Source organism: Neofelis nebulosa, chromosome 7 (assembly GCF_028018385.1).
Source record: "Neofelis nebulosa isolate mNeoNeb1 chromosome 7, mNeoNeb1.pri, whole genome shotgun sequence".
NCBI classification, from domain to species: Eukaryota; Metazoa; Chordata; class Mammalia; order Carnivora; family Felidae; genus Neofelis; species Neofelis nebulosa.
This window is the reverse complement of record NC_080788.1, coordinates 138,106,021-138,133,980: the sequence shown is the minus strand read 5'-3', so window position 1 is coordinate 138,133,980 and position 27,960 is coordinate 138,106,021. Positions and strand designations below refer to the sequence as shown.

At 39.1% G+C, this 27,960-nt stretch overlaps 1 protein-coding gene across 6 annotated transcripts in view; it reads right to left on the bottom strand.

Moving 5' to 3' along the window:
- Nucleotides 1–27,960, bottom strand: part of PPP4R4 (protein phosphatase 4 regulatory subunit 4) — a 108,117-nt gene that overhangs the window by 71,569 nt on the left and 8,588 nt on the right. For 4 of the 6 annotated variants that reach the window (XM_058740173.1, XM_058740174.1, XM_058740175.1 and 1 more), the window contains exon 3: nt 224–326. The exons of the other annotated variants lie outside the window; for them this stretch is intronic. In XM_058740173.1, the coding sequence (XP_058596156.1) occupies nt 224–326 (103 nt within the window). The remainder of the gene's footprint in view (nt 1–223; nt 327–27,960) is intronic. 6 annotated transcript variants of the gene reach the window in all.

Below are 27,960 nucleotides of genomic sequence, written 5' to 3'. Positions count from 1 at the left end.
AATAACTAAGAAACATTTACAACTTAAGGTCTGTATTCCCCCGTTTTCATCAGTCAATTTCCCTAAATATTGTCATTATAATTCAAAACGTGTATATTAATGCGTCCTCCACTCCGCAATTAGGCACGAAAGATCAGCCATCCAAAGCTCTGAAATTTCCTGACAACGACAACTGTGCTACTGGAAAAACGGTAAATTCGAATCTTATTTTGTACCAACTTACTCTAACTTTCGGCAAGACTCTCCGAAGTGTCTCAGCAGGATTCTGTCGCACCAAAAATGGAAGATTTGCAATCACACTTGTTCCTTGGATATCTTGACCAGCACTTACAAAGAAAACACAGATTTAAAATTTGTAATTACAAGCCAAATGCCTGGGTTACAACCATAAAAGGCAGGGATTAATCTGCTTTTCATGATAAACACTCAGACATTTGACAAAGTTTTAAACTTGAAACACAGCATTTAGTTATAAAAGTAAAACCAGACCGAAATTTCATTAAGCAAATCTTAAAACAAACGCATGAAGATATTAATCACGCTTACGCTAAAACGCGATTCTCTCTCTACATACAGGTCTTAAATCTAAAAGTCTTGAGGCCATTTTTAAATACTTACTTTAAAATTCTACCTCATTTTTCCCTGTGATCTGCCGTTTACTCTACTTTCTAAAAAAAATACAGCGATGTAAATTTTCACCATGGCTAAGTATTAACCATAACCAGAGCAGGGAGAGCAACAGAAGAGACTACTGCAGATTCACACAACTTTTTTCTGGCACGGCGAAGGCACTGTTGCACTAGGCTGACACTAAGAGTTGCCAGAAACTTCTGAAAGGTATATTCAGTTTCCTTAAAAGTCAGGGAGATGTATTTGTACAGTACCTTTTAGATATAACATTCATTAGGTCACTAAGCCTGTCCCAGAATAATCTCAGTGACACTCTACGGGCCTAACTAGCTTGTTAAGGGTGTTCAGATTCTTCTGAGAAATGATTTCCGTGCAGAAAAGTCTTTGTTGTCAAAGCATTAGCTAAGCAACATGCGCATGGTCCTGAAATGTGCATTAAAAAGATAGCCAGGAAAAGTGGCATCACCTCATATGGAAATGCCCCTTTTTCTTACCCGATACCAGCTGACGTGTTAATTAATTGCTGATGCCATGATATTCATCTTAAATGAAATGACTTTTACTTATCTCTTCAAACAGAACTTTTTTGATTCTCTGTAAGACCTCAACATGGTTTCTTAAAGGACTTCTTACAGTATGACATTTACGGGCTGCCAAGTTTAAGAAGTTCTGTTGAGAAGAAGCATATTCTGATTCTACCCGGAGCTGCCCCACTGTGAAGAATAGCTTTCCCCCTGTAGCAATATGGGAGTGAAATATAGGTCAGCACAATCCTCTCACTGTCCTTGACGCTCTCGAAGTGCATGCTTTAAAAGACAAAAAACCGAAAAGGAAATGAGTAGCGAGTGCAATGGGGGACCCCGGCCAAGACGAGAAGATCAAAACAGGGAAATTAAAGTTGCATATACTACGGGTGCCCCTTGAACAACATGAGGGCTAGGAGTGCCCTCCCCCAACACAGTCAAAAATGGGCATATAACTTTGACTCCCCCAAAACAGAACTACTAACGACTGGAAGCCTTACCAATAACATAAATAGTTGATAAACATGTATTTTGTAGATACATTATATACTATAATCTTATAATAAAGTAAGCTAGAGAAAATAAAATATTCTTCATAAACTCATAAGGAAGAGATAAATACATTCACAGTACTGTAAGGTATGTACTGAAAAAATGTTGCATATAAGCGGGCCTGTGCAGTTCAAACTCGTGTTGTTCAAGGATCATCTGTACTTCTAGTGGGTCAAGTGGTGGCCTTCCATAAGACAGGTCTGCAGCCTAACCCTGGAACCTGTGAATGTTACCTTCATTTGAAAAAGGATCTTGAGACCAAGAGACCATCCTGGATGATCCAACTAGGCCATAACCCCAATAACAATTGCCCTTAAAAGACACACTCAGAGAAGACAGAACGGGAGAAAGAAATCTGATCACAGAGCAGAGACGGGAACAATGCCACCACAAGTCAGGGCATACCGACAACCCCCAGAAGCCGGAAGAGGCAAACAACAGATTCTCCTTAAAGCCCCACTGACACCCACATTTCAACTTGGTGATACTGATTTCAGACTTCTGGCCTCCAAACCCATGAGAGACTAAATCTCTGTTGGTTTTTTTGTTTGTTTTTTTAATTTTTGTTAACTTTTTTTTCAGATGCAAAAACTTTTTTAAGTTTATTTATTTATTGTGAGAGAGAGAGAGAGAGAGAGATAGCGCATGAGTGAGGGAAGGGCAGAAAGAGAGGGAAGAGAGAATCCCAAGCATACTCCATGGTCAGCACATAGCCCGATGCAGGGCTTGATCTCACGGGCAGTGAGATCATGACCTGAGCCGACATCAAAGTTGGATGCTTACTATCAACAATAGCCAAATTATGGAAAGAGCTCAAATGTCCATCAACTGATGGATGGATAAAGAAGATGTGGTTTATATATATAAAGGAATACTACTTGGCAATGAGAAAGAATGAAATCCTGCCATTTGCAACAACGTGGATGGAACCAAAGGATATTATGCTAAGTGAAATAAGTCAGAGAAAGACAGATATCATACGTTTTCATTCATATGTGGAATTCAAGAAACTTAACAGAAGACCATGGGGGAAGGGAAGGGGAAAAAATAGTTTCAAACAGAGAGGGAGGCAAACCATAAGAGATTCTTAAATACAGAGAATAAACTGAGGGTTGGTGGCGGGGGGGTGACATGAAGAGGGTAAAATGGGTGATGAGCATTGAGGAGGGCACTTGTTGGGATGAGCACTAGATTGTTCTATGTGAGCGATGAATCATGGGACTCTACTGCCAAAGACAAGAGCACACTGTATACACTGTATGTTAGCTAACTTGACAATGAATTATACTTAAAAAAAAAAAAAAGAGTTGGACACTTCACTGACTGAGCTACCCAGGTGCCCCTCAGATTCAAAAATTCCTAACAAAATATTAGCAAACAAAATACAGTAACATGCAAAAGGAGAAATTATAAACCATGATCAAATGGGTTTTACTCCAGGGATGCGAGGCTGGTTCATTATCCAAAATCGGTGTAATCTACTATATTAATGGGTTAAAGAAGAACAATACGCATGATCATATCAATCAATGCAGAAAAAACATTTGACCAAATTCAACACATGAACACTGAAATTATAAATACATTACATTTGGAAAATGAAAAACAAAAGTATGAGTTTAACACAATTTATATCAAAAATCTAAACAAGATTTTTGGGAGACGTAGACAAGATATTTCTAAAATTTATATGGAAAGGCAAAGTAACTTGAATTCTTGAAAAGACAAAAATTATACAAATGGAGAACCAGATTAGTGGCTTCCAGGGTTTGTTAAAGATGGGTATAGGGTAGGAGAGAAATGAACATAACTATACAGTGATAGAAATCTTACCTATCTTGATCATATCAATATCAATATCCCGGTTGTGATATTGTACTATAGTTTTGCAAGATGTTCCTATGGGGAAACCAGGTAAAGGGTATGTGGGGATCACTGTATTATTTCTTACTACAGTATATAAGCCTGCAATTATCTCAAAATAAAAAGTTCTATTTTAAAAAATCAATCGATACGACAGAATTCTTTAAATACATGAGCATCTCAAAAGATGTAGAAATCTGACAAATCTAGCATTCATTAGTGATTTAAAACTATCAGCAAACCAAAAAATCCTATGAAAGAAAGAATGCCCTTCAGATAAAGGGCATCTATGAAAAACTTACAGCTTACATCATACTTAATGGAAGAATGAATGCTTTCTCCCTAATCGGGAACAAGAGAAAGATGTTCACATTACCACGTTTATTCAACATTGTGTTGGAGGTTTGTGTTGAGCCAGGGCAATAAGCAGTAAAAAGAAATTAAAGGCATAATTATGGATCACAAAGAAAAAAGTCAAATTGGCTTTGTTCACAGACAACATGATCGTCTACAGCAAAAATAAAAAATTTATATGGAGATGCAAAGGATCTGAAATAATCAAAGCAAATTTGAATACAAACAAGGTTGTAGCAGAGCTAGTACTATCTTATTTCACAACTTATTATAAAGCGACAATAAACAAGATACTATGGCACTGGCATAAAGATAGTCATGTAGATCGATGAAAAAGAAGAGAGTGTCCAGGAAACAGACCCAAATTGAAATAAGTGATTGATTTTTGACAAAGGTGACAAGATGATTCAATGAGGAAACTGATCATCTTTTCAACAAATGATGTTGTCACAAATGGATAACCATATGTACAGCATAATGAAACTCTCCCCAACCTGAAGCAATATATAAAAAATTAACTCAACGTGGATTACAGGCTTGAATGTGACAGCCAACACTGGGGCGCCTGGGTGGCTCAGTGGGTTGAGCGTCCGACTTCGGCTCAGGTCACGATCTCGCGGTCTGTGACTTCCAGCCCCACGTCAGGCTCTGTGCTGATAGCTTGGAGCCTGGAGCCTGGAGCCTGCTTCGGATTCTGTATCTCCCTCTCTCTCTCTGCCCCTCCCCCACTCGTGCTCGCTCGCTCGCTCTCTCTCTCTCTCTCTCTCTGTCAAAAATAAACATTTTAAAAAAAAGAGCCAATACTATAAAACTTCTAAAGGAAAACTTAGCAGAAAATCTTAGTGACCTTGGGTTTGACAAATACTTCCTAAATAGGACACAAAAGACATAAATTATAAAAGAAAAAAATAAAAAGAACTTCATCAAAATTAACAACATTTGCTTTTCAAAGGCACTGTCACAAAAACAAAAAGGCAAGCCACAGACTGGCATAAAATATCTGCAAGATGGATCTCCAACCACAACTTCTACCTAGAATATACAAAGCACTCAAACTAAATAATAGTAAGAACATCCAAAACAAAACAAAAAGAACATCCAATAAAAAACAGACAAAAGGTTTCAAAACTTCACCAAAGAAACTCTACAAATGGCAAACAATCACATCAAAAAGGTGCTCAACAAAACTAATCACTAGGTAAATTCAAATTACAACCACAAAAGATACCACTGCACATCCACCAGAATGACGACATTTATAAAGACTGAACGTACCAAACGGTGGCAAGAGTAAGAACTCTCATCTACTACCAATGGAAATGGGAAACGGTACAACTACTTTGGGAAAGTTTGACAATCTCTTAAAAGCTTACACGTACGCCTACCAAACAACCTAGATTTTCCACTCTTAGGTATTTACACTCAAGAGAAACAAACGCATGTATTCACAGAAACACCGGAACACGAATACTTCTCACGGCTTTATTTGTAATAGACAAAAACTGAATGAAACGACCCAAATGCTCACTAAAAGGGCAGGCAGATAACCAAATCCTAACATATCTATACAGCAGAATACTATTAGCAACAAAAAGAATGAACTATTGATACACACAACATGGATGAATTTCAAAACAATTATGCTGGATGAACGAAGCCGTGTTAAAAACAACACATATTGGGGCGCCTGGGTGGCGCAGTCGGTTAAGCGTCCGACTTCAGCCAGGTCACGATCTCGCGGTCCGTGAGTTCGAGCCCCGCGTCAGGCTCTGGGCCGATGGCTCGGAGCCTGGAGCCTGTTTCCGATTCTGTGTCTCCCTCTCTCTCTGCCCCTCCCCCGTTCATGCTATGTCTCTCTCTGTCCCAAAAATAAATAAAAAACGTTGAAAAAAAAAAAAAAAAAAAACAACACATACTACTGTATGATTCCGTTCACATAAAATTACAGGGATTGCGCATTAAACTATAGGGACAGAAAGCAGATCAGCCATTGCTCGGACAATGGGGGAAAAAATGAAGTTGGGATTACCAAGGGGCGTGAGAAAAGTTTCAAGGGTGACGGACAGTTTTATTATCTTGATCATGGTGAAGATTTCATGGGCACATACCTATGACAAAACTCAACAGATTGCATTTTAAATATGTGCAGTTCTTTGCATGCTAATAATACTTCATTAAATCTGTACAAAATGAAGGATATAAATACAAAAAGACTGATAGAAGGACACCTAGGAAGACGGCAGCAGTAGACACATAGTTTTTAAAACTTTCCTGAATTCACCATAAAAACAGAGCAACTAGGAGAGTAAAATAAAAAAACTCATGTGCAACAACATAACCAAGTGATAAGATTTCCCACATAAACCCAAGACACATGCACATATGGACAGCAGCTAAAACCATGAACGATTTTGAATAGCCAGTACCTAATGAGCTCAATGTGTCCATAATAATACCTGAAAGAGCTCACCCAGTCTTATCCTTATGAGTTCTCAAAACATCTAGAACAAAGGCCCACACTGAAGAAAAATTCTAGGAAATAGAATCTGAACTCAACAAAATAGAAACAGATCACAAAGAGAAGACAAGGTCCAAATAAATGTAGAGACATGGAGCCCAGAAACCTCAGAAAGTAAGGCATCCTATTTTGAACATAAGCTAGAAATATATGAGGGAGCTCTAGAATCCTGAAATTAGAAAAACTACCCTAAGGGGTGCCTGGGTAGTTCAGCAGCTTAAGCATCCAACTCTCGATTTCAGCTCAGGTCATGATCTCGAGGTCTGTGAGCTTGAACCCCGCATCAGTCTCTCTGCTGTCAGCGCAGAGCCTGCTTGGGATCCTGTCTCCCTCTCTCTCTGCCCCTCTCCCCTCAACTCTGAAAAATAAACAAACATTAAAAAAAAAAGACAGTGAAAGACAGACATGCCCACAAACAGCTAACTATAAACTACTATTTCTCCGCAAGCAAAAAAGAAAAAAAGAAAGAAAGAAAACGTGTAAGGTATGGGGGAAAAAAAGCATGTCATTCATCATTATGAAAACTCAAAATCAGGTGACAGAACTCAGGAAAGAAATGAAAGAAAATATTTCAAAAAACACTAAACTAGAAAGAACACAAGGGTGAATGAATACATTAGATAATGCCCTCAGAAAAATACAAGGTAGAAAGAAGAAAAATTTTTACGTACAAGAAGATGAAAAAGATTTGAGAGAAAGCGATATAAAAGGTAGGCAAAGAAGACCCAACTCCTACTTTTAATAGGAGTCCCCAAAGAAAAAATCCAAAGTAAGGGATGTGCTTCAAAAAGAAAAAATTATAGGGGCGCCTGGGTGGCGCAGTCGGTTGGGCGTCCGACTTCAGCCAGGTCACGATCTCGCGGTCCGTGGGTTCGAGCCCCGCGTCAGGCTCTGGGCTGATGGCTCAGAGCCTGGAGCCTGTTTCCGATTCTGTGTCTCCCTCTCTTTCTGCCCCTCCCCTGTTCATGCTCTGTCTCTCTCTGTCCCAAAAATAAATGTTGAAAAAAAAAAATTAAAAAAAAAAAAAAAAAAAAAAAGAAAAAATTATAAAACTTCTTTTAAACAAAAAAAGATTCAAAAGAGCACACCATTTACCTGAGAAAATCAATCCAGCATCACCAACACTGAGATGTACCGGACTTTAAAGCAAAAGAAAATCCTTTGGCAACATCACCAAGTTACTCAGAAATAAAATCAGATTGCCATTACATTTTGAGAGCAGTGAGGTATTAGAAAACCAAATTAACAGCCTACAGGTAACACTGCTTACCGTAAATCGGACGTGAGAAAACGTACAAAGAAAGTGACCCCCCATCGTAAGCACCATCATCTCTAACACACATAAAATCTAAATTTAATTTCTACAGATAACTTATGTCTGCCCCTTCTCCCGCTCAAGGAGAAAAATGTGTAAGAAACCCTACTTTACACAAAGTAACTATTAGCTGAACCATACGAGGTTGCCAACATTAGATATTACCGACTTCCAACACTGGCGATTTCATGTCTCCAATTTATACAGTGAGCTCAGCAGGAATATATTAAGTCAAACACCTCGAGGAAGTGTGTACGGGTTGGTAACCACAATATGCTAGAGCAGTGGTTCCCAAACTTTGCCGTGTACCAGAATCCCCCTGGGGCACCTGTTAAAACTAGGCCCTACAGTTCAGGGATGAGGATTCAGTAGATCCTGGTGAGGCCTGAGAACCTGATTTCTAACAAGTTCCCAGGTGATGCTGATGCTGCTGTTCTGGAGACAATACCAGGAGAGCTACCATGATAGAGAAAGAATTAAAAATTCAAAAAAATAATAACGATAAAAAGAGGACACTGCAAAATCCTTCACATTTTTTAGACTCTCTGAGTGAAATAAACCAAGGGCACAGCCGCCGTCTGCCCAAAGGAAGCAGAAGGCCCACCTGATGTGGAGTAATTTGTTCACCGCTGTCAGTCCTGGCACCAGGGCTCCTCTTCATAGTAGGAGTGTTCCAAGTGACGTGGCGGCCACAGTTAGCCGCCGTGGAGTAACATGTAGTCTACTCAAATGCGCATTAGAGACAAGCACGCGGAGAAGTGTGGGACGGGGATGTGGATCAGACACAGGAGACGCAGCCAAGAGTAGACTTGGCCAGATACTAAAGTGAGATACTGAGCTTGCATGCCTGGAAATGTCTTGGGTGCTGTGCACCTGCCACCGTCCCCTGCTGACTTTGGTCACCGGATGAATAAACCACATATGCGTGGATCTATGCGAGCCTCACTGATTGGAACGAGCCCAAAGACAATCAGATTTAAGTCACCAGCATAAAATTCGGTTTATTGATATAGGATATGTAATTTTAAAATAAATGTTTCATCGATGTTATATATATATATATATATATATATATTTTTTTTTTTTTTTACAAAGTAAGATTCCTAGACTTCAAAACCTACAACTTTCAACTGAAAGGCACAAGGAACCATCATCCTGGCGACAAAATGAGCTGTTCCTCCTTGCCCCAGTTGTGCTATTCTTTGGCACATGTTCCCTTTCTAGAATACTCACTCCGAAACAAAGAGGACACAAGCCCACTCAGCAAACCATTCCCCTAAAACTAAAAAGAACTGGGTTAATCATCTAATATATACACTAGTGGCTAAAAAGGCAAGAGGAAGGAAAAAAAAAAGACTAGTTAAATAAATGAATTTAGGACAGCTATCTTCTAAATTCTAAATTAATGTTACTAATTATCGTAGTCCCACTGGGAGATGTGCCTATTATAAAGAGCCATTTATAGTCCCAACTTCAACCAATGAAAAACAAGCCAATCCACTCAAGCATTTTTTGGTGTAATAGTTTCAGTCTTCCTGGTCACCAATGGTCACCATGCCATTGTCATGGGTAACGTCAGCATTCAGGGGAATAGCAAACAGCCAGTTCTTGACCCCCTCTAATCCAATGAGGTTCCGCCCAAATTTTACATTCTCCAATTCTTAGCACACTATCTAGCACGCAGGAAAATCTCCATAAATATTTGTTCATTTAAACTGAATTTGTCTCCACTTCACATCAGCAGCCATGGTCACAGGCTGGATCTTACACCTTTACCTAGAAATGCTCATCTCTAAGAGAGTCTCAAACCCTGGGATCTCACTTGCTGCCCATAAACTCTCACTTTTCTATTTCTCTATTGCTAAATCCATTTTTCACCCTCATCCCACTTCTAACCCATCGATTCCTTCTAATTCTCCAGTTTCCAATATTTCTCCTAGTGTCTCTTTCTTTCTCCCCAGCCTGAACCTGCCTGGCTGTTACTCCAACTACGTACACTCTCACCAATCACCTCCTTCTTCAATTCTCCTCCTCCCTGGCAGCAACAACAACAAACATAGTATCTAATACTCTGCCTGCCCCGCATTATGGTCAATGAGCTCCTCACCCGCAGTCGTATTATTTAACTCTCGCAATCTCATGAGGTCGATTAGGTACTTTTATTAGCTCCATTTTATAGATGAGGTCAGTAGGATTTAGAAAGATTACCACACAGAGTTACCCAGACTGTACAACTCCAAAACCCACGCACGACACTGCCTCTCTCTTCCAACCTGTGCCTCCAGCCAATACCAAACTCATCCATCCGTGTTCTCCGTCCCATTCCTGCCCCTAAGCTGTGGAGAATTACTAGAGAAACTGTATAACTAGGTTGTGTAATGCTTTTTAAAACATATGATTTCAAAACAAGCTGACCCTCGATGATGCTGGAGGGAAACAGAGTGATCATTTGTGGGAAATCAAAAAAAGGACCATGGCAATGCAAGCTGGTGCAGCCACTCTGGAAAACAGTATGGAGATTCCTCAAAAAAATGGGGCGCCTGGGTGGCGCAGTCGGTTAAGCGTCCGACTTCAGCCAGGTCACGATCTCACAGTCCGTGAGTTCGAGCCCCGCGTCAGGCTCTGGGCTGATGGCTCGGAGCCTGGAGCCTGTTTCCGATTCTGTGTCTCCCTCTCTCTCTGCCCCTCCCCCGTTCATGCTCTGTCTCTCTCTGTCCCAAAAATAAAATAAAAAAAAAAAAAAAAAAAAAACTAAAAATAGAACTACCCTACGACCCAGCAATTGCACTACTAGGCATTTATCCACGGGATACAGGTGTGCTATTTCAAAGGGACACAGGCACCCCCATGTTTACAGCAGCACTATCAACAATAGCCAAAGTATGGAAAGAGCCCAAATGTCCACCGATGGATGAATGGATAAAGAAAATGTGGTGTGTGTGTGTGTGTGTGTGTGTGTGTGTGTGTGTGTATACACACACACACACACACAATGGAGTATTACTTGGCAATCAAAAAGAATGAAATCTTGCCACTTGCAACTACGTGGATGGAACTGAAGGGTAAGGTCAATCAGAGAAAGGTAAGTATAATATAAAAACAGGGAGGGGGACACAACAGAAGAGACTCATAAATATGGAAAACAAATTGAGGGTTATGGGAGGGGTTGTGGGGGGGGGGGGGATGGGCTAAATGGGTAAAGGGCACTAAGGAATCTACTCCTGAAATCACTGTCGCACTATATGCTAACTAATTTGGATGTAAATTTTAAAAAATAAAAAATAAAATTAAAAAAAAAGAGCAGACATGAGGCAGCACTTCTGTTTATCTTAGCTAGCCTAGAGGATGAGACAGATATGAGGAGTAACCTCAGGGTTGATAAGGCAACTTTTCTTTCATTTACCATCTCCACTCTGGGCTGCTTTGCCTGCAGCACAGTGGTCCATACTCCAATTCACCAATTTACCTAACCTGGCCCTATTCTCCTGTGAAAGCAGCTTTTCTGCTTTAGTACTAAATTGGGGGTACCTCCATCTTGAATATCTAATCTTGTTTATTTCATATACCTATGTATTGGGCACCTTTGTGCCATTTCTATTTTAGGCCTTTGCCTCTCCCTATTTTAGGGGCTCTGCAACCCCTCTATTTTGGGGTGCCATTGCACCTCCCTAATCCTGGCAACTTTGCACGTCCCTATTCACGGGGTGCCTTTGCACCCCCTATTATTGGAGTGCCAATCTGGTTTACCTAAACTCAGGTGTGAGCATTTTATGACTTTATATTTCTTTATGCCTTATCAACCCACTGGTGTAAACCCAGGGGTTTCCTAAGTTTATCTCCCACAGATTTTATGTTATATAGGAGAAAATAAAGTTTGAAAAAAATGTATTTCCTCACCATTATAGCAAAAAAAAAAAAAAAAAAAAAAAGGACCAGAAATTCTTAATATATTGTATCGCCCAAACCACTTTCACAAACATTATCTTGGGTCTCCAAAAATAATACTATCCGTGCTAGTTTAAGAAACACATGCCCTGGGGCACCTGGGTGGCTCAGTCAGTTAGGTGTCTGACTTCAATTCGGGTCATGATATCACGGTTCGTGGGTTTGAGCCCTGCATCGGGCTCTGCGCTAACAGCTCAGAGCCTGGAGCCTGCTTCGGATTCTGTGTCTCCCTCTCTCTCTGTCCCTCTGCTGCTTACACTCTGTCTCTGGCTCTCAAAAATGAATAAACGTTTAAAAAAAGAAAAAGAAAGAAAAAGAAACCCATACCCTTCCACAAAGAATAGAGCCACATGTTTAGAAGAGATCCGGAGACTGACAATACCACCTTGCCTCAACCTTCTAAGGGCTCAAAATCTAATGAGGAAGACAGATGCACACACTAAGCATTCTGACAATATAGCAAAAACTCCTATCTCTTTTCCTAGCTGGCCAACCCTCACTGTGTATTTGATCCTAAACCACTGGAGAAAGGGAGAGGGGAAGGAAGGGAAGCTATCCAAAAACTGATGACATAACACGATCAGTCACTACTAGAGGAAATTAATCGGAGAACTCTAGCTTCACTGCTGTTAAACTTCGTGTAGGATCGTAAATGATTTGTATATACACAGTCTGTGATCCTAATCCTAGCAGCTCTCATTTCAAACTCAAAAATATAACACAGAAGCTGTCGATAATGTGTTTGAATTTATAACAAGGAAGCAGATGCCTTACAGGCCTTGTTTTGAGTTTGCAATGAAAAGTAAACTTCACGTAGTTGACATTTAATTCTTTCTTTACCCAAAGTAAATCATTTAACGATTTGTTTCAAGGAATACAGCAAAATAAATTAAATGATGAGCTCAGGGAATTAAACTTCCAAGAAAGACAAAACCTTTTTAAGACAAAGATGACTCAGGAATCTAAAGCAGAAGATGCACAATACCAGCCCACAATACCAGTAATCTTCCAAATGTGGCATATTTTCATATGTTAGCACCATAAAATTGAATCCTTAATAATGTTATACCTTCAAAGTATCAATCTAAAAGGTTTATATAGTTAGGGAACCATTCAACCTTGCTTAGACATTATGCTTAGAATCATAGAAACATATTGTATTTTTTAATAGCACCAGACAAAGAGTAAAAGTAAAATTAACTTTTAAGGATCTACTATGTGCCAGGCAAGACACTTCACATAATCACAATAATCTTCACGATGTAGGAGCAATATATTTCTATCCTTACTTTACAAATGAGGAAAACTGAGGCCGGGGGTGGGGGGGGGGGGGGTGGGGGGGGTGGGGAGGGAGTGGCCGCGGATGGAAAGCAACCTACCCAAAGTCAACCAACTACTGAAGATTAGAGCCAGGTCGGATTCCAACCTATGACTTCTAAGCCCAAACCTAACCTATGGCTGCTAGACCCAGGATAATATCACATCATAAGAAGGGGCTAACCCGTCAGCCTAAAAATGTCTCCAAGTTGATAATGCTGCAAGAGAAAAAGTCACGTGATTTACCGAGCGCTACTCATGTTACAATAAATTCTTTAACTGACAATTTCCACTCTCTTTTACTATCACAATGTCACATCAACAGAGCCTGCAGAAGGTGCGTGTTCAGTGCGAAGAAGAGACAAACTCCTCTCTTGATTGAACCAAGTCCTACCAGTTCTACAGAGAGTACTTCCTTTTGAGTGGCTCTCCAGCTTCATGTATCAACAGAGTTCCCTTCCCCTTGGTCTACCAACAGAGGGACAAACAGCCGTCTGACTGCCCAGGTATACATCTTGGGATTACATTCACTTCCCCTTCTCCCTCACACCCCACATCCGATCTCACGCAGTTTACAAGATGAGCATTATCCTTACTTGTCCTGGTAGGGAAAGAACTTATTAAGGGGCAATTATTAACTAGATCGAGACTATATATGACATTAACTTTGATATGTTTTTATTTTATTATACATAAATATTATTAAAATTTAGGTTCAGTTTTATATATATATATATATATATATATATATATATATATATACACACACACACACACACACACGCACACACATATGTGTATATATTAATACATACACACACAAAAACGTGTATACATGCCAGGTCACAAATTTAAAATGTATTTCTTACTATGGGTCATGTTAAAAAAAAAAAAAAAACAGTAGAAAATGATTGCTCCACAGAGGACAGATTACAAAGGTCTGCCCTAAATAAATAAGCTATAGCAGATGCGTTGAAAGGTATGCAAAATAGGAGTTCAGGAATAACTCTACAAACTTGAACGACTTCTGGGAACAATGTAATCTCACTATTTTTTAATCGGTCTTTCTACTTCTCCATTAACAGAGTAGTAAAAATCTTTTTAAAAATACTTTTAAGGAATATATAAACATAACAGGACAGAGCAGGGGAGAAGGGATAGCGGAGAACCAGCTGGTTTATATAGCTGCCAACCCAGTAAGCAAGAAACCCGAGAGGGAAAACAGAATAGTAAAACGAGACAAAAGCAGGCCAAATCCCTGGCACCTACAGGAAGAAAAGATGATAAGCAGCCATCACAGGAAGGGGAAGAGACCTGATTCCTTAACCTATAGAACACAGGAGGACTGATATGCTCAATAATTCAGGAAGTACTTATAATCAGGACCTGCTGGTTCCGGATTTTCCAACATCACCCAATGACACTTTCTGCCTCGCCACAGACAGCGAACGCTAAGTGCTTATTATACACTGGACAGTGAACAAAGCCCTGACAGGCATATGGTGGGTACAGGAGACACGGCCCTTGCCTTATTAGAGCTTCGCAGTCAGAGAAGACAAGTAGTAAACAACAATCAATTCAATCATCTCAACTGTGTCAAGATCTATGAAGGAACAGTACAGAGTACTATTGAGAACATCACTTAACTTAGAGGCCAAGGTGGAGCTTCCCTGAAGAGCTGAGACCCCAAAAATGGGTAGAAATAGGTAAAAGGGAGAGGAGAGGGAACAGTATATTCAAAGGTTCCCTGCTAGATGGGATTCATTCAATCGTTTATTTATAAAGATGTACTGAACACTTACGATTTGCCAGTCACTGTGCTCTGGAAGTAGAAAGAAAACAATAAAAACCAAGCACTCTGATTCTGTCTAGCTAAATTAGAGTGGAAAAAGAAGAAATGGCTTCTTGCAGAAATAAGATCAACAGGACTTGAGACAAAACCAATTGCTGAGGAAGAGTACAAAATCATTCCCAGGTTTCCCTCCAGTATGATTTAAAAGGATGGTCAGGCTCCAGTAACAAGAGAAGGCACATTCAGATAAAAGGTGATGAATTCAGTTTGGGGCATGCTGAGTTTGAAAAGCCAGCAGGCCATTCTGGAAGAGACATCCTAGTGGACACACTCAGCAAAGAGACCTGGCCTATAGTTCACATGAAAAGCCCAAGGCTACAGCCACAGATTTGGAAATTACGTCATGGAGAGGATCACGGAAATCTAGAGGTGGATAATATGACCTGGAAAGACAGTCCCTAACAATATACAGGGGTTCCTGTTGGCTCATATTACAGCAAATGAGGCACCAAATTGGAGGAAATGTAACAAAAACAAGTCAGTTATAAAATTCAAAAGCTCCTCAGTCCACCCAAAATCAATATGCGAAAGCTGCCTGAAATGGTGCCTTTTCTCTAATGCTAATGATAGGACTGAATGGAGTATGTTGGAGTGAAGAGGGCCTAAAGAAAGCAGTGATCACCCCCAGGAGATAATTTCCAAATCTGTGGAAACATAATTCACCTCCTCACACTGTGACAATCAAGAAAGCAACATCTATAAAGACTATGGAAGACGTTCAAGTCAACCAGGTATCACTGTCAGGGTCAGGACAGTATCTCTATAAAGCAAGAATCTAATTTAAATAAAACAACAATTCTAGCAGTTTTTTGGTGGAATCTTTTGGGTTTCCCATATAGAGCATCATGTCATCTGCGAAGAGTGAAAGTTTGACCTCCTCCTGGCCGATTTGGATGCCTTTTATTTCTTTGTGCTGTCTGACTGCAGAGGCTAAGACTTCCAATACTATGTTGAATTAACAGTGGCGAGAGTGGACATCCCTGTCTTGTTCCTGACCTTAGGGGGAAAGCTGTCAGTTTTTCCCCATTGAAGATGATATTAGAGTTGGGTCGTTCATATATGGCTTTTATGATCTCAAGGTATGCTCCTCCTATCCCTACTTTCTTGAGGGTTTTTACCAAGAAAGGATGCTAAAATGTCAATACTACCCAAAGCAATCTACATATTCAATGCAATCCCTATCAAAATAACACCAGCATTCTTCACAGAGCTAGAACAAATAATCCTAAAATTTGTATGGAACCAGAAAAGAACCCAGAAAAGAAAATTTGTATGGAACCCGAATAGCCAAAGCAATCTTAAAAAAGAAAACCAAAGTAGGAGGCATCACAATCCCAGACTTCAAGCTATACTACAAAGCTGTAACCATCAAGACAGTATGGTACTGGCACAAGAACAGACACTCAGATCAATGGAACAGAATAGAGAACCCAGAAATGGAGCCACAAACATGACCAACTAATCTTTGACAAAGCAGGAAAGAATATCCAATGGAATAAAGACAGTCTCTTCAGCAAGTGGTGCTGGGAAAACCGGACAGCGACATGCAGAAGAATGAACCTGGACCACTTTCTTACCCCATACACAAAAACAAACTCAAAATGGATGAAAGACCTCAATGTAAGACAAGAAGCCGTCAAAATCCTTGAGGAGAAAGCAGGCAAAAACCTCTTTGATCTTGGCCACAGCAACTTCTTACTCAACACGTCTCTGGAGGCAAGGGAAACAAAAGCAAAAATGAACTACTGGGACCTCATCAAAATAAAAAGCTTCTGCACAGCGAAGGAAACAATCAGCAAAACTAAAAGGCAACCGACAGCAGAATAGGAGAAGATATTTGCAAATGACATATCAGATAAAGGGTTAGTACCCAAAACCTACAAAGAACTTATCAAACTCAACATCCAAAAAACAAATAATCCAGTGAAGTGGGCAAAAGACATGGATAGACACTTCTCCAAAGAAGGGATCCAGATGGCCAACTGACACTTGAAAAAATGCTCAACATCACTCATCATCAGGGAAATACAAATCAAAACCACAACGAGATACCACCTTACCCCGTCAGAATGGCTCACATTAACAACTCAGGCAACAACAGATGTTGACAAGGAAGTGGAGAAAGAGGATCTCTTTTGCATTGTTGGTGGGAATGCAAGCTGGTGCAGCCACTCTGGAAAACAGTATGGAGGTTCCTCAAAAAGCTAAAAATAGAACTACCCTGCGACCCAGCAATTGCACTACTAGGCATTTATCCACGGGACACAGATGTGCTGTTTTGAAGGGACACATGCACCCCCATGTTTACAGCAGCACTTTCAACAATAGCCAAAGTATGGAAAGAGCCCAAATGTCCATCGGTGAATGAATGCATAAAGAAGATGTGGTATATATATATATACAATGGGGTATTATTTGGCAATCAAAAAGAATGAAATCTTGCCATTTGCAACTACGTGGATGGAACCGGAGGGTATTATGCTAAATGAAACTAGTCAAAGAAAGACAAATATCATATGACTTCACTCATATGAGGACTTTAAGAGACAAAACAGATGAACATAAGGGAAGGAAAAGAAAAATAATATAAAAACAGGGAAGGGGACAAAAAAGAAGCGACTCATAAATATGGAGAACAAACGGAGGGTTACGGGAGGGGTTGTGGGAGGGGGGATGGGCTAAATGGGGAAGGGGCATTACAGAATCTACTCCTGAAATCATTGTTGCACTATATGCTAACTAATTTGGATGTAAATTTTAAAAAATAAAAAATAAAATTAAAATAAATAAATAAAACAAAACCAAAACTATTGCTCCTACAGGATTTCTTATGAGTTCCTCAATAACTATTAATTTAAATTAATTTCATGTATATATTTTCTCCTTTAAGAGAGAAAAACAAAGTCAATTTTCTCCCTGCTGTCCCTTAAAGAATTAATGTAGACATTCCTATCATTCCTTCTAGAAATGTATGAATTACCGGTCCTCTAGGTATTTTAAAAGAAAAATATTGTAGGGGCACCCAGGTGGTTCAGTGGGTTAAGCATCCGACTCCTGGGTTTTCAGCTCAGATCACGATCTCAACGGTTTGTGAGTTTGAGCCCTGAATCGGGCTCTACCCTGACAGCGCAGAGGCCACTTGGGATACTCCCCCTCTCTCTCCCCCTCCCCACTCGTACTCTGTCTCTCTCAAAATAAATTAATTTTTTAAAAATTAAAAATAAAGGAAAGAAAAATACTGTCTGAGGAAATAGAATTATACCACACGTAATTGAATGAGTAAATATGGATACAGGTGAGCCAATTTACTCATATATATGAGTAAATAATGATGTAGAGCTTACCTAAAGTATTTTAATATGTTGTCCATAAACTAGGTCCACATGCTAGGTATGTATGTGGGAATCATCAAGACACGAGCAGCATAATGGACTTTTTAAAGCACAGTATGTAATGATTTTTACCACAAAATCACGATCTGATGAAATAACAAGTCACTGTAATTTATAACCGTCTACCTGCACAAAAGGATTTTAAAGAAGCACACATTTAAGCGTGCCATATTGAACACTCTAATATATTTTCTAAATACAAGTCAAAAGAATCAGAGCTGACTGGTATACCTTGAGCTTTTTTTAAACTAAATATTTTTGAAGGAGTAGAAAAAGGGAGGGAAGTTGGTAACTGCAGTGAGCACTAGATTAAGTATACAGTCACAGCACAAGAAAGGGTCTTAACAGCATGACTAGTAAGTACATCTCCCTCACTTCACTAAGAGAATAGAAGCTAAATGAGGTTCTCAAGGTCACACAGCTGGCTAGAAGCTGTGCCGTTTCTTAGCAACAAGGATTAAAAGGAAAACACAAGTTTTATAGCTCTCACTGCCTAATAAAAAGACACAAAACTAGTGTTGGCTAATTTTATATATACATACACATATATATATTTCTACATATATATTTCTATATATATATATACATATATATATATTTCTATACAATAAATAAGAAACCAGAGCTGAGATAATAAAATATATGCTGTTTTAGAACATTAAGAGAATTTCTCCTGAAGGAGAAGGAGGGGAAAAAAAAAAAAAAAAAAAAAAGGCCACATCTATTTACCCACTAATGTACCAAAAGAAATAACGAAAACACTGGAATTCTGACCCTTCGGCAGGTTTCTACTCACCCAGTATTTGAGAACCACCTTGAATAAACAAACGTGGGGCTTTTTTTAATATGTATGTCAGAAAACTACAGAAATCTTGTGAATATTTCTATTTTGTAAGAGAAAGATTAAATCTCTTAAATATCAGAGATGAGGAACAGGAAAAATTGAGGCTATTCCCAGGTTTTTAACCTGTGACATTAAGCAGATAACAGTGCCATGTATCTGAGATAAACAACCAACCCACGTATGAGGAAAAATGTGAAGGAAATAATAGGCCTAGCAGGGCAGATATCTGAGGAAAACATTTTAAAATCAGAAGGAAAGCAAGTGGAAAATCCCTCAGGTAGGTGTGTACCTGGTGTGTTTAACACACCAAGCAAAGAAGGGAATAGGAAATGAAGTCAGAGCTGTCGTCGGGAAGGAGGAGGTCACAGAAATCAGACAAAGTACATTCACAAACCGTAATGAAACTAAATGAGAAGTCGGTAACCAAAAGATACCTGGAAAACCTCCCAATATTTGGAACTCAAACAACACACTTCTTAATGACTCATAAGCCAAAGAAGTCTTGAGAGAATTTCTTTATTTCAACTAAATGACAGTGGAGACACAAAATATCAAAATTGTATAGCTAGGCAGCTACAGCAGTGCCTAGAAGGAAACATATAGCATTAAAATCCAAGTATTAAAACAGAAGCAAGGGCGGCTAGGTGGCTCAGTTGGTTAAGCTTCCGACTTCAGCTCAGGTCCTGGTGTCTGAGTTCGGGCCCCTCGTCGGACTCTGTGCTGACAGCTCAGAGCCCGGAGCCTGCTTTGGATTCTGTGTCTCCTTCTTTCTCTGCCCCTTCTCCACTTGTGCTCGCTCTCTCTCTTTCTCTCTCAAAAATAAACATTAAAAACATAATTTTAAAATTAAAAAAAAAAAGATGGATCATGGGCATCAGGAAAGACTTAAAAAAATAAATAAAATAACAAAAATTAAGAAAATAAAACAGAAGATCAGGGCACCTGCGTGTCTCAGTTAAGTGTCCAACTCTTGATTTCAGCTTAGGTCATGATCTCACAGCTCGTGAGTTCGAGCCCCAAGTCGGGCTCTGGGCTGACAGCTCAGAGCCTGGAATCTGCTTCAGACTCTGTGTCTCCCTCTCTCTCTGCCCTCCCCCAACTCACACTCTGTCTCCGTCTCTCTCTCTCTCTTGAAATATAAAGAAACATTAAAAAAAAATTTTAATATCATTAAAATTGATAAACCTCAAATGTAAACAAGAAAAAAAGTTAAACAGAAGCAAGAAAACACAAATTATCAATATTAGGAATAAAATAAGACATCAGTACAGAGCCCACAAACATTAAAAGAGAATACTAGCATAGCATAATTCAATGCCCATAAATTCAATAATTTAGATAAAATACAGTTAAGAATTTGAAAGACAAAAACTACCAAAACCTACTCAAGAAGAAACAGATAACTCAAATAGCCCTATTATCTATTAAATAACTGCATTTTTAGTTAAAAACCTTTCAAAAGAGAAAATCTCAGGCTCAGATGGGTTTCCCTGGTGAATTCTACCTAACATTTAAGGGCAAAAGATGGGGTAGAGTTTACTTAAAAAAAAAATTTTTTTTAAACATTTAAAGGAGAAATAATACCAATTCTATACAATCTCTTCCAGAAAATGGGAAACCACTTCCCAAGTCATTTCATGAGCATTCTCCTAAAACCAAAACTGGGAAAAGATGTTACAAAGAAAGAAAACTGCAGATCAGTATCTCTCATTACATTCTAGAAGCAAAAATCCTCAAAAATATACCAGCAAACAGGGCCCAGAAATATTTACATCATGACCAAGTAGATTTCATCCCAAGAATGCAAGGTTGGTTCATCATTTGAATATTGATCAATGTAATTCAGAATAAAAAAAAAATGTTACAAAAGCCATATGTCATATCAAGAGACTTAGAAAAAATAATATTTGACAAGATTCACCACCTATTCTTAATAAAAACTGTCAGCAAATTAGGAATACTCACATCATACTTAATGGCAAGAGACTGAATGCCTTCCCCCCATGAGATCAAGAACCAGGCTCAGAGGTCCTCTCTCGCCACTCCTACAGGGCAGGGACCTGACAGATACTACTTTAACCCAGCGATCAAGACTATCATCACTGGTGATAAATCGTGTTGATAGCATGTACCCCTTGAAATGATGGGATGAGAGAGGTATTTCACCTCTACGGTATTCTTCCCAAGCCCATAACCTCAATCTAATGATGAGGAAAACGTCTGACAAATACAACTTGAAGGACATGCTACAAAATACCTGACCAGCACTCTTCAAACCTATCAAGATCTTGAAAAGAAAAGGAAGCCTAGGGTAGTGTCCAAGCCAAGAGGAGACTAAGGACTTATGACAACTACATGCAATGTGGTATCTTAGAGTAAAGGGACATCAGTAAAAGAACTGGTAAAATCCAAATAAGTCTATAGTCCCATTAATGGTGATATACCACTGTTAATTTCTTAGTTTTGACAAATGTACTAAGGTTATGTAAGATATTACTTTTACAGGAAACTGGTGAAACGTATGCTGGAATTCTCTGAACTATTTTTGTGACTTTTCTGAAAACCTAAAGTAATTCCCCCAAAGTATATTTTTTTAAAAAACAAAAGGGCAGGAAATGACATACCGTGTAAACACTAACCAAAAGAAAGCTCAAGTACATTAATATCAGATAAAGTACACTTCAAGTTCTATTTCTAGGGATAAAGACAAATACGCCATAACTATAAAGGAGTTAAATCACCAAGAAAACATAACAACCGTAACTGTATATGCACCTAACTGCAGAAATCAAAATAGTTGAACTACTAGTAAAACTGACAGATTTGAAAGAAGAGACAAATCCACCTTTGTGGAGACTTCAGTACTCTACTCTTTGTTATCACTAGAACGAGTGGATAGAAAATAACTTTAGAGATACAGAAGACCTGAAAAATATCACCAAGCAACCTGACCGAATTCACACTTGCAGAACATCACACCCAACAGCAGAACACACATGCTTTTCAAGTGCATATGAAATATTCGCCAAGATCAACCATTTTCTGGGCCATAAAACAAATCCCAGCAAATGTGACAGAACTGAAGTCAAACACAGTACGTTCTGTGACCACTACAGAATTAAACTAGAAACCCCTAACAGAAAGGTATCTGGTAAAATCCCCAAATAACTGGAAAATTATGTGAGGTATACAGATACACCATCCACACGTAAACTACCCCCCTATCCTCCTCCTCCCCACCATTATCCGAGCAGCAAGGAGAGGTGTCCTCTTGCCGACAAGCCCAGGCTGTGGACTTTTGTGAATCCTTTCCCTCTTAAGACTATCCACTTTTCGGGGGCGCCTGGGTGGCGCAGTCGGTTAAGCGTCCTACTTCAGCCAGGTCACGATCTCGCGGTCCGTGAGTTCGAGCCCCGCGTCAGGCTCTGGGCTGATGGCTCGGAGCCTGGAGCCTGTTTCCGATTCTGTTCTGTGTCTCCCTCTCTCTCTGCCCCTCCCCCGTTCATGCTCTGTCTCTCTCTGTCCCAAAAATAAATTAAAAACGTTGAAAAAAAAAAAAAGACTATCCACTTTTCAAGCAAATATAGTTTATAATTTTATTACCAAGAGAATTTCTAAATAAATACAGTTTATAAACTTATTACAAGAGAATTTATAGGACAATTCTAAGTCAGCCAGACTTCTCAGTCTGATTTTTCGTATGTGAACATATAACTCTCATCCTTCCCAAAACATATTCAAACCAAATCTACAATGTGCAAAACTCTCTAGAGAAAAAATATTTTCTGATATTTTTTAGTCCCGCAAAATGAACAGTATTTTTTAATTGTAATATTATTGCATCCAATCCTTAATGAAACACAGGCACTTTCTGAATTATGGCCATTTACTTTACAAATTACCCTTTTTTTTTTTGAAAGCTGTGAAAATGGGGTGCCTGGGTGGCTCAGTCGGCTAAGCACCCAGCTCTTGATTTCAGCTCAGGTCATGATCTCCCAGATTGTGAGTTAGAGCCCCGCCTCGGCCCGGTCTGGCTCCACACTGTCAGCTGGAGCCTGCTTGGGATTCTCTCTCCCCCTCTCTGCCCTTCCCCCACTCGTTCTTTCGCTGTCTCCTTCTCAAAATAAATAAACTTAAAAAAAAAAAAAAAAAAGCTGTGAAACTGTTCACCTCTTTAAGGAGTTTCTGCCCTACAGGGATGCCCATTAGCACCACCTAGTGGATGAAATAATAAACTGGGATTCAACAACAACCCTGTATCTAAGAGTTGAGGCTACTCGGCTAAAGCAGGATGGAACCTTCAATTCCATCAGGCCCAACCCATTATATTATATGAAGGGAAGAGGGGGAAGCGGTGCCGAAGAACCTAAGTGACTTGAATACGGCCACACACACAGATGCCACATCCCCTTATTTTTAACAATAGCAAATTGGCTCTTTCTATTGCACGTTATAGCCACGTGCAAACAAATTAACCTCAACCCTTACCTTAACCATCTGGCAAATTTATCTGGAAATAGATCACAGACTTAAAATTAGGAGCTAACACCTTAAAACTGCTAAAAGAAAACAAAAGAAAAAAATCTTAATGAGCTAGAACTTGGCAAAGATCCCTTAAACAGAACACAAAAAAACACCAATTATAAAGGGGAAAAAAATCAATAAATTAGACCTCATCAAATTAGGCCACAACGAAGCAAAAAAAAAAAACCTTCCCTCTTTAAAAAAATACTTTTTACAAAAATTAAAAAAACCACAGACTAGGAAAAAATGTCTCCAAAACATATATCCAACAAACGGGCAAAAGCTTTGAACAGATACTTTAGCAAACAAGACATATGGCTGGCTTATAAGCTCACGTAAAGATGTTCAATGTCCACTGGTCATTTGGGAAATCCAAATCCCAAATTATTGGGAAATCCAATATACAATGAAATATCATCACATTGGACCACTAGAAATACCACTAAATACCTTGGAACTAAAAAGGCTGTCATACTCTGCCTGGAAATGTTAAATTATTGTTTTGGAAACAGGTTAGCAGTTTCTTAAAAAGATAAGTATGTACCTATTACATGACCCAGCCATTGCTCTCCTAGCTGTATCCCAGAGGAGGAAAGCACACGTCCACCAAAGATTTGTACGTGAATGTTCACAGCCACTTAAGTCTCTGGTAACCAAAACATGGAAATTACCCAAGTGTCCATCAGTGGATGAACAGAGAACCAAAATAGGTTATATTCTTAAAATGGGAGTAATTATCAGTAATAAACCGAAATAAACTATTGACACATGCAACATTATACATGAACTTCACAGTAATTAAGCTGAGCAAAAGAAGCCAGACCAAAAAAAAAATAGATATTCTGATACATTTCTATAAAATTCTAAAAACTGCAAACTAAGCCATAATGACACAAAGTCGATCAGTGGTTGCCTAGAGTGGGAGAGAGGATCAGAGGAAAGGGAGAGGGTATTAAAAAGGGACACAAAGTTACTTTCTTTTATACATACATAGTTATATATTTGTCATATATATGTGTGTATCAAAATTCACTAAATTGTACAGTTAAAATATGTGTAGTTTATTGGCAATCAATTATACCTCAAAAAACTGTAAAAATGGAAATACATGAATTCACCATATAACCCAGCATCCCGTGTTTAGGCACTTATCCAAAAGATATGAAAACATATGTCTACATTGTAAAGCAGATCAATGGTTGGGGCGCCCGGGTGGCTCAGTCGGTTAAGCGTCCCACTTCGGCTCAGGTCATGATCTTACACTCTGTGAGTTCGAGCCCCACGTCAGACTCTGTGCTGACAGCTCGGAGCCTGGAGCCTGCTTCAGATTCTGTGTCTCCCTCTCTCTCTGCCCCTCCCTGCTCACACTGTCTCTCTCTCTCTCTCAAAAATAAATATTAAAAACAAATTTTTTAAAAAGAGACCACCAACAACTACCCTTTCCTAAACACCACTCTGTGCCAAGCACTGTGCCTTCTACATACATCTCCTCTAACCTTAACAATCCTACAGCGTAGGTATTATTATTCCCATTTTAGAATAGGAGGCTTGGACTCAGAGAAGCTAAGCAATTTGCCCAAGGTCTCTCAGTAAGTAAATGAGTGAGCCCCAGCTTCCAAGAATAAATCTGGTCTGACACTATAAAGTATTTCTGACATAATGTCCCGCCTTCTCGACACCCAACATACTTATTAACTGGGGATGACCTCTATCTTCTACTGAACTCTAAGAAAAATGCATTTGCTTCCTTAAATGAGTACTTCCCTGAACACAAGTATCTGCTGGTGTAATGTCATTCATTCCCCAGGTGATGCCTAATGTATAACAAGGACTCAATAAATATTCTGTATGTTTTAACTTAAACTCCTAAGACTTATTCTCAAGTAACTATTAGTTACGTTACAAATCTTTTCCATTGTTAGTATCTCGGCCTCTACTTCACAAGATAAACACGGCCCAAATCTTGCATAATCACATCATGTTAGCCAGTTCCAGATCTTCCCGATGACATGATGTGGGTCACTTTTACATTGATGACAATAGTTTACTTTTTTTAAAGCTTTTTCTACAGTTCCCATGAGAGTCTTCTGCTTTCGACTGATGTCACAGAGAGAGCCTTCTGAAGCTTCAGTAAATAGGAAAAAAAGAAAGAGTAGATGCCACTGTTATTCTCACGACAAAAGACAAGGAAAAGGAGATGGAAATAATCACCAAACCCCTTATATTCAGTGACCCAGTACTTTTCCAAAACAGGGAATTCAAGGTTTGCCAAGGACTAATTTGGCCTAAGCTATAACGTAAGACATATATTTAGCTGGAATCCATTCTATACCTCTCTTGATATGTGAAACACTGATCCCTCTATCCCAAAACATGGGAGTAAAGATGCTTCCTATTTCTATGCAGAAGTCATTTGAGCATCACCTTCACAGAGGATGATTACTTGGGCTTTTTTTTTTTTTAATGGGACCTCTTGGAATCACTAAAAGTACAGCAACTAAAGGTGGTAGTTCTAGAAGACCTTCTAAGCCAACAGTCTAGTAGCAGAAGGACTAACTAGAAAAACTTACAGAAACACTCTAGTAAGGAAAGAAAGATGTTCAATGGCATAAGTAAATCATGCACAGGAAAACAGAAACCTCTTCAGGCTATTAAGCAGCCAGTTCTTAATCAAAATGCTGGAAAATTTACATACTATAAAGTTTGACACTCTGTTTCCTAAAATATAAGGGCTGGGACCACTCATACACTGCTGACAGTAGTTTAAATTGGCACAATTTAGAAAACTTTTCAGCAGTATCGTTTAAGCTAGACATATGCATATACTGATGACCAATAATTCTACTTCTGTGAAAATAACTGAAAGAAATGTGTGCATGAACATTTGTAGCAGCATTAATCAGAATAGCCAAAAACTGAAAACAAGCCAAATGCCCGTCAACAGTGGAATGAATAAAATTGTGGCCTATAATGGAATACTCTACAGCAGTGAAAATGAACAATCTATTTCTCCATGTAATAATACGGACAAATCTCTTTTTGAAAAGGTTCAGCGAAAACTAAGCACAAAACAGTACATTCCATGGTTCCTACCATACAACATTCAAAATCAGGCAAACTAATCTATGATGTTAAAAGTCTGGATGGTAGGGGCGCCTGGGTGGCTCAATGAGTTAAGCATCCAACTTCAGCTCAGGTCATGATCTCACGGTTCACGGGTTCAAGCCCCACATCAGGCTCTCTGCTGTCAGCACAGAGCCCACTTTGGATCCTCTGTCTCCCTCCCTCTCTCTCTCTCTGCCCCTCCCCTGCTGGTGTTCTCTCTCTCTCTCTCTCTCTCTCTCTCTCTCTCTCAAAATAAATAAAGAAACTTAAAAAAATAAATTCTTTTAAAGGGATGGTAGTTACTCTTTGCAGGAAATATGAGGAAATTGGCAGGTGTACAAGGGAGGCACTAGGCTAATGTGATAGATTATGTTCTATTAATCTGTGTGCTGGTTACATGGGTGTGTTCACTTGTGAAAATTCAACAAGTTACATATTTATGATATGTGCACATTTCTGCAGATGTCCAAAAAGTTTGTTTTAAAAAACAAGGGGCACATGGGTGGCTTAGTTAAGCCTCAGACTTCGGCTCAGATCATGACCTCACAGTTCATGGGTTCAAGCTCCACATCGGGCTCTGTGCTGACAGCTCAGAGCCTGGAGTCTGCTTAGGATTCTGTGTCTCCTTCTCTCTGCCCCTCCCTAGCTCCTGCTTTCTGTCTCTCAAAAATAAAAAAATAAAAAAATAAATAAATTTTTTTTTAATTTTTTAAAACACAAAAAAATGCCTATGAAAAAGTACTTCTTTAACTGAGATTCCTAGCTCACTAATTTTTTTTTTTTTTTTTTTTTATACAAAAGTGAAGGAATAACAGACCAGACCATCGGCCAAACTGAATGCAGAAACAAGGGGAACGGCCTGGGTATCCAAGGACAAAACAAGGTGATCACAGTGCCAGCTTTGAAAAAGGATAGTGTCTCTCTCAGCATGGTGTTAAAGATTTTCCCAACTAAACAACACTCTCCACTTCCTTGTCAAAGGCAGGCTGAAAGCTCACGGCTAATAGGCTGCTTTCTAGAATGCTCACAGGCTTCTGCTCGTCCAATTGAGTTGTAACCAAGAGTCACCTTCATTTCATTTGTTCTCAGATCAGTTTATCCCAATTTCACTTGCCATTGTAATTACATAATTTAATTAAATATTGCATAAAAATGCAATGCCGAAAGAGTCATTTCTATGAAAGCTAAATTGTAAGTTTTAGAAACACTCAATAAAGATAAGTTG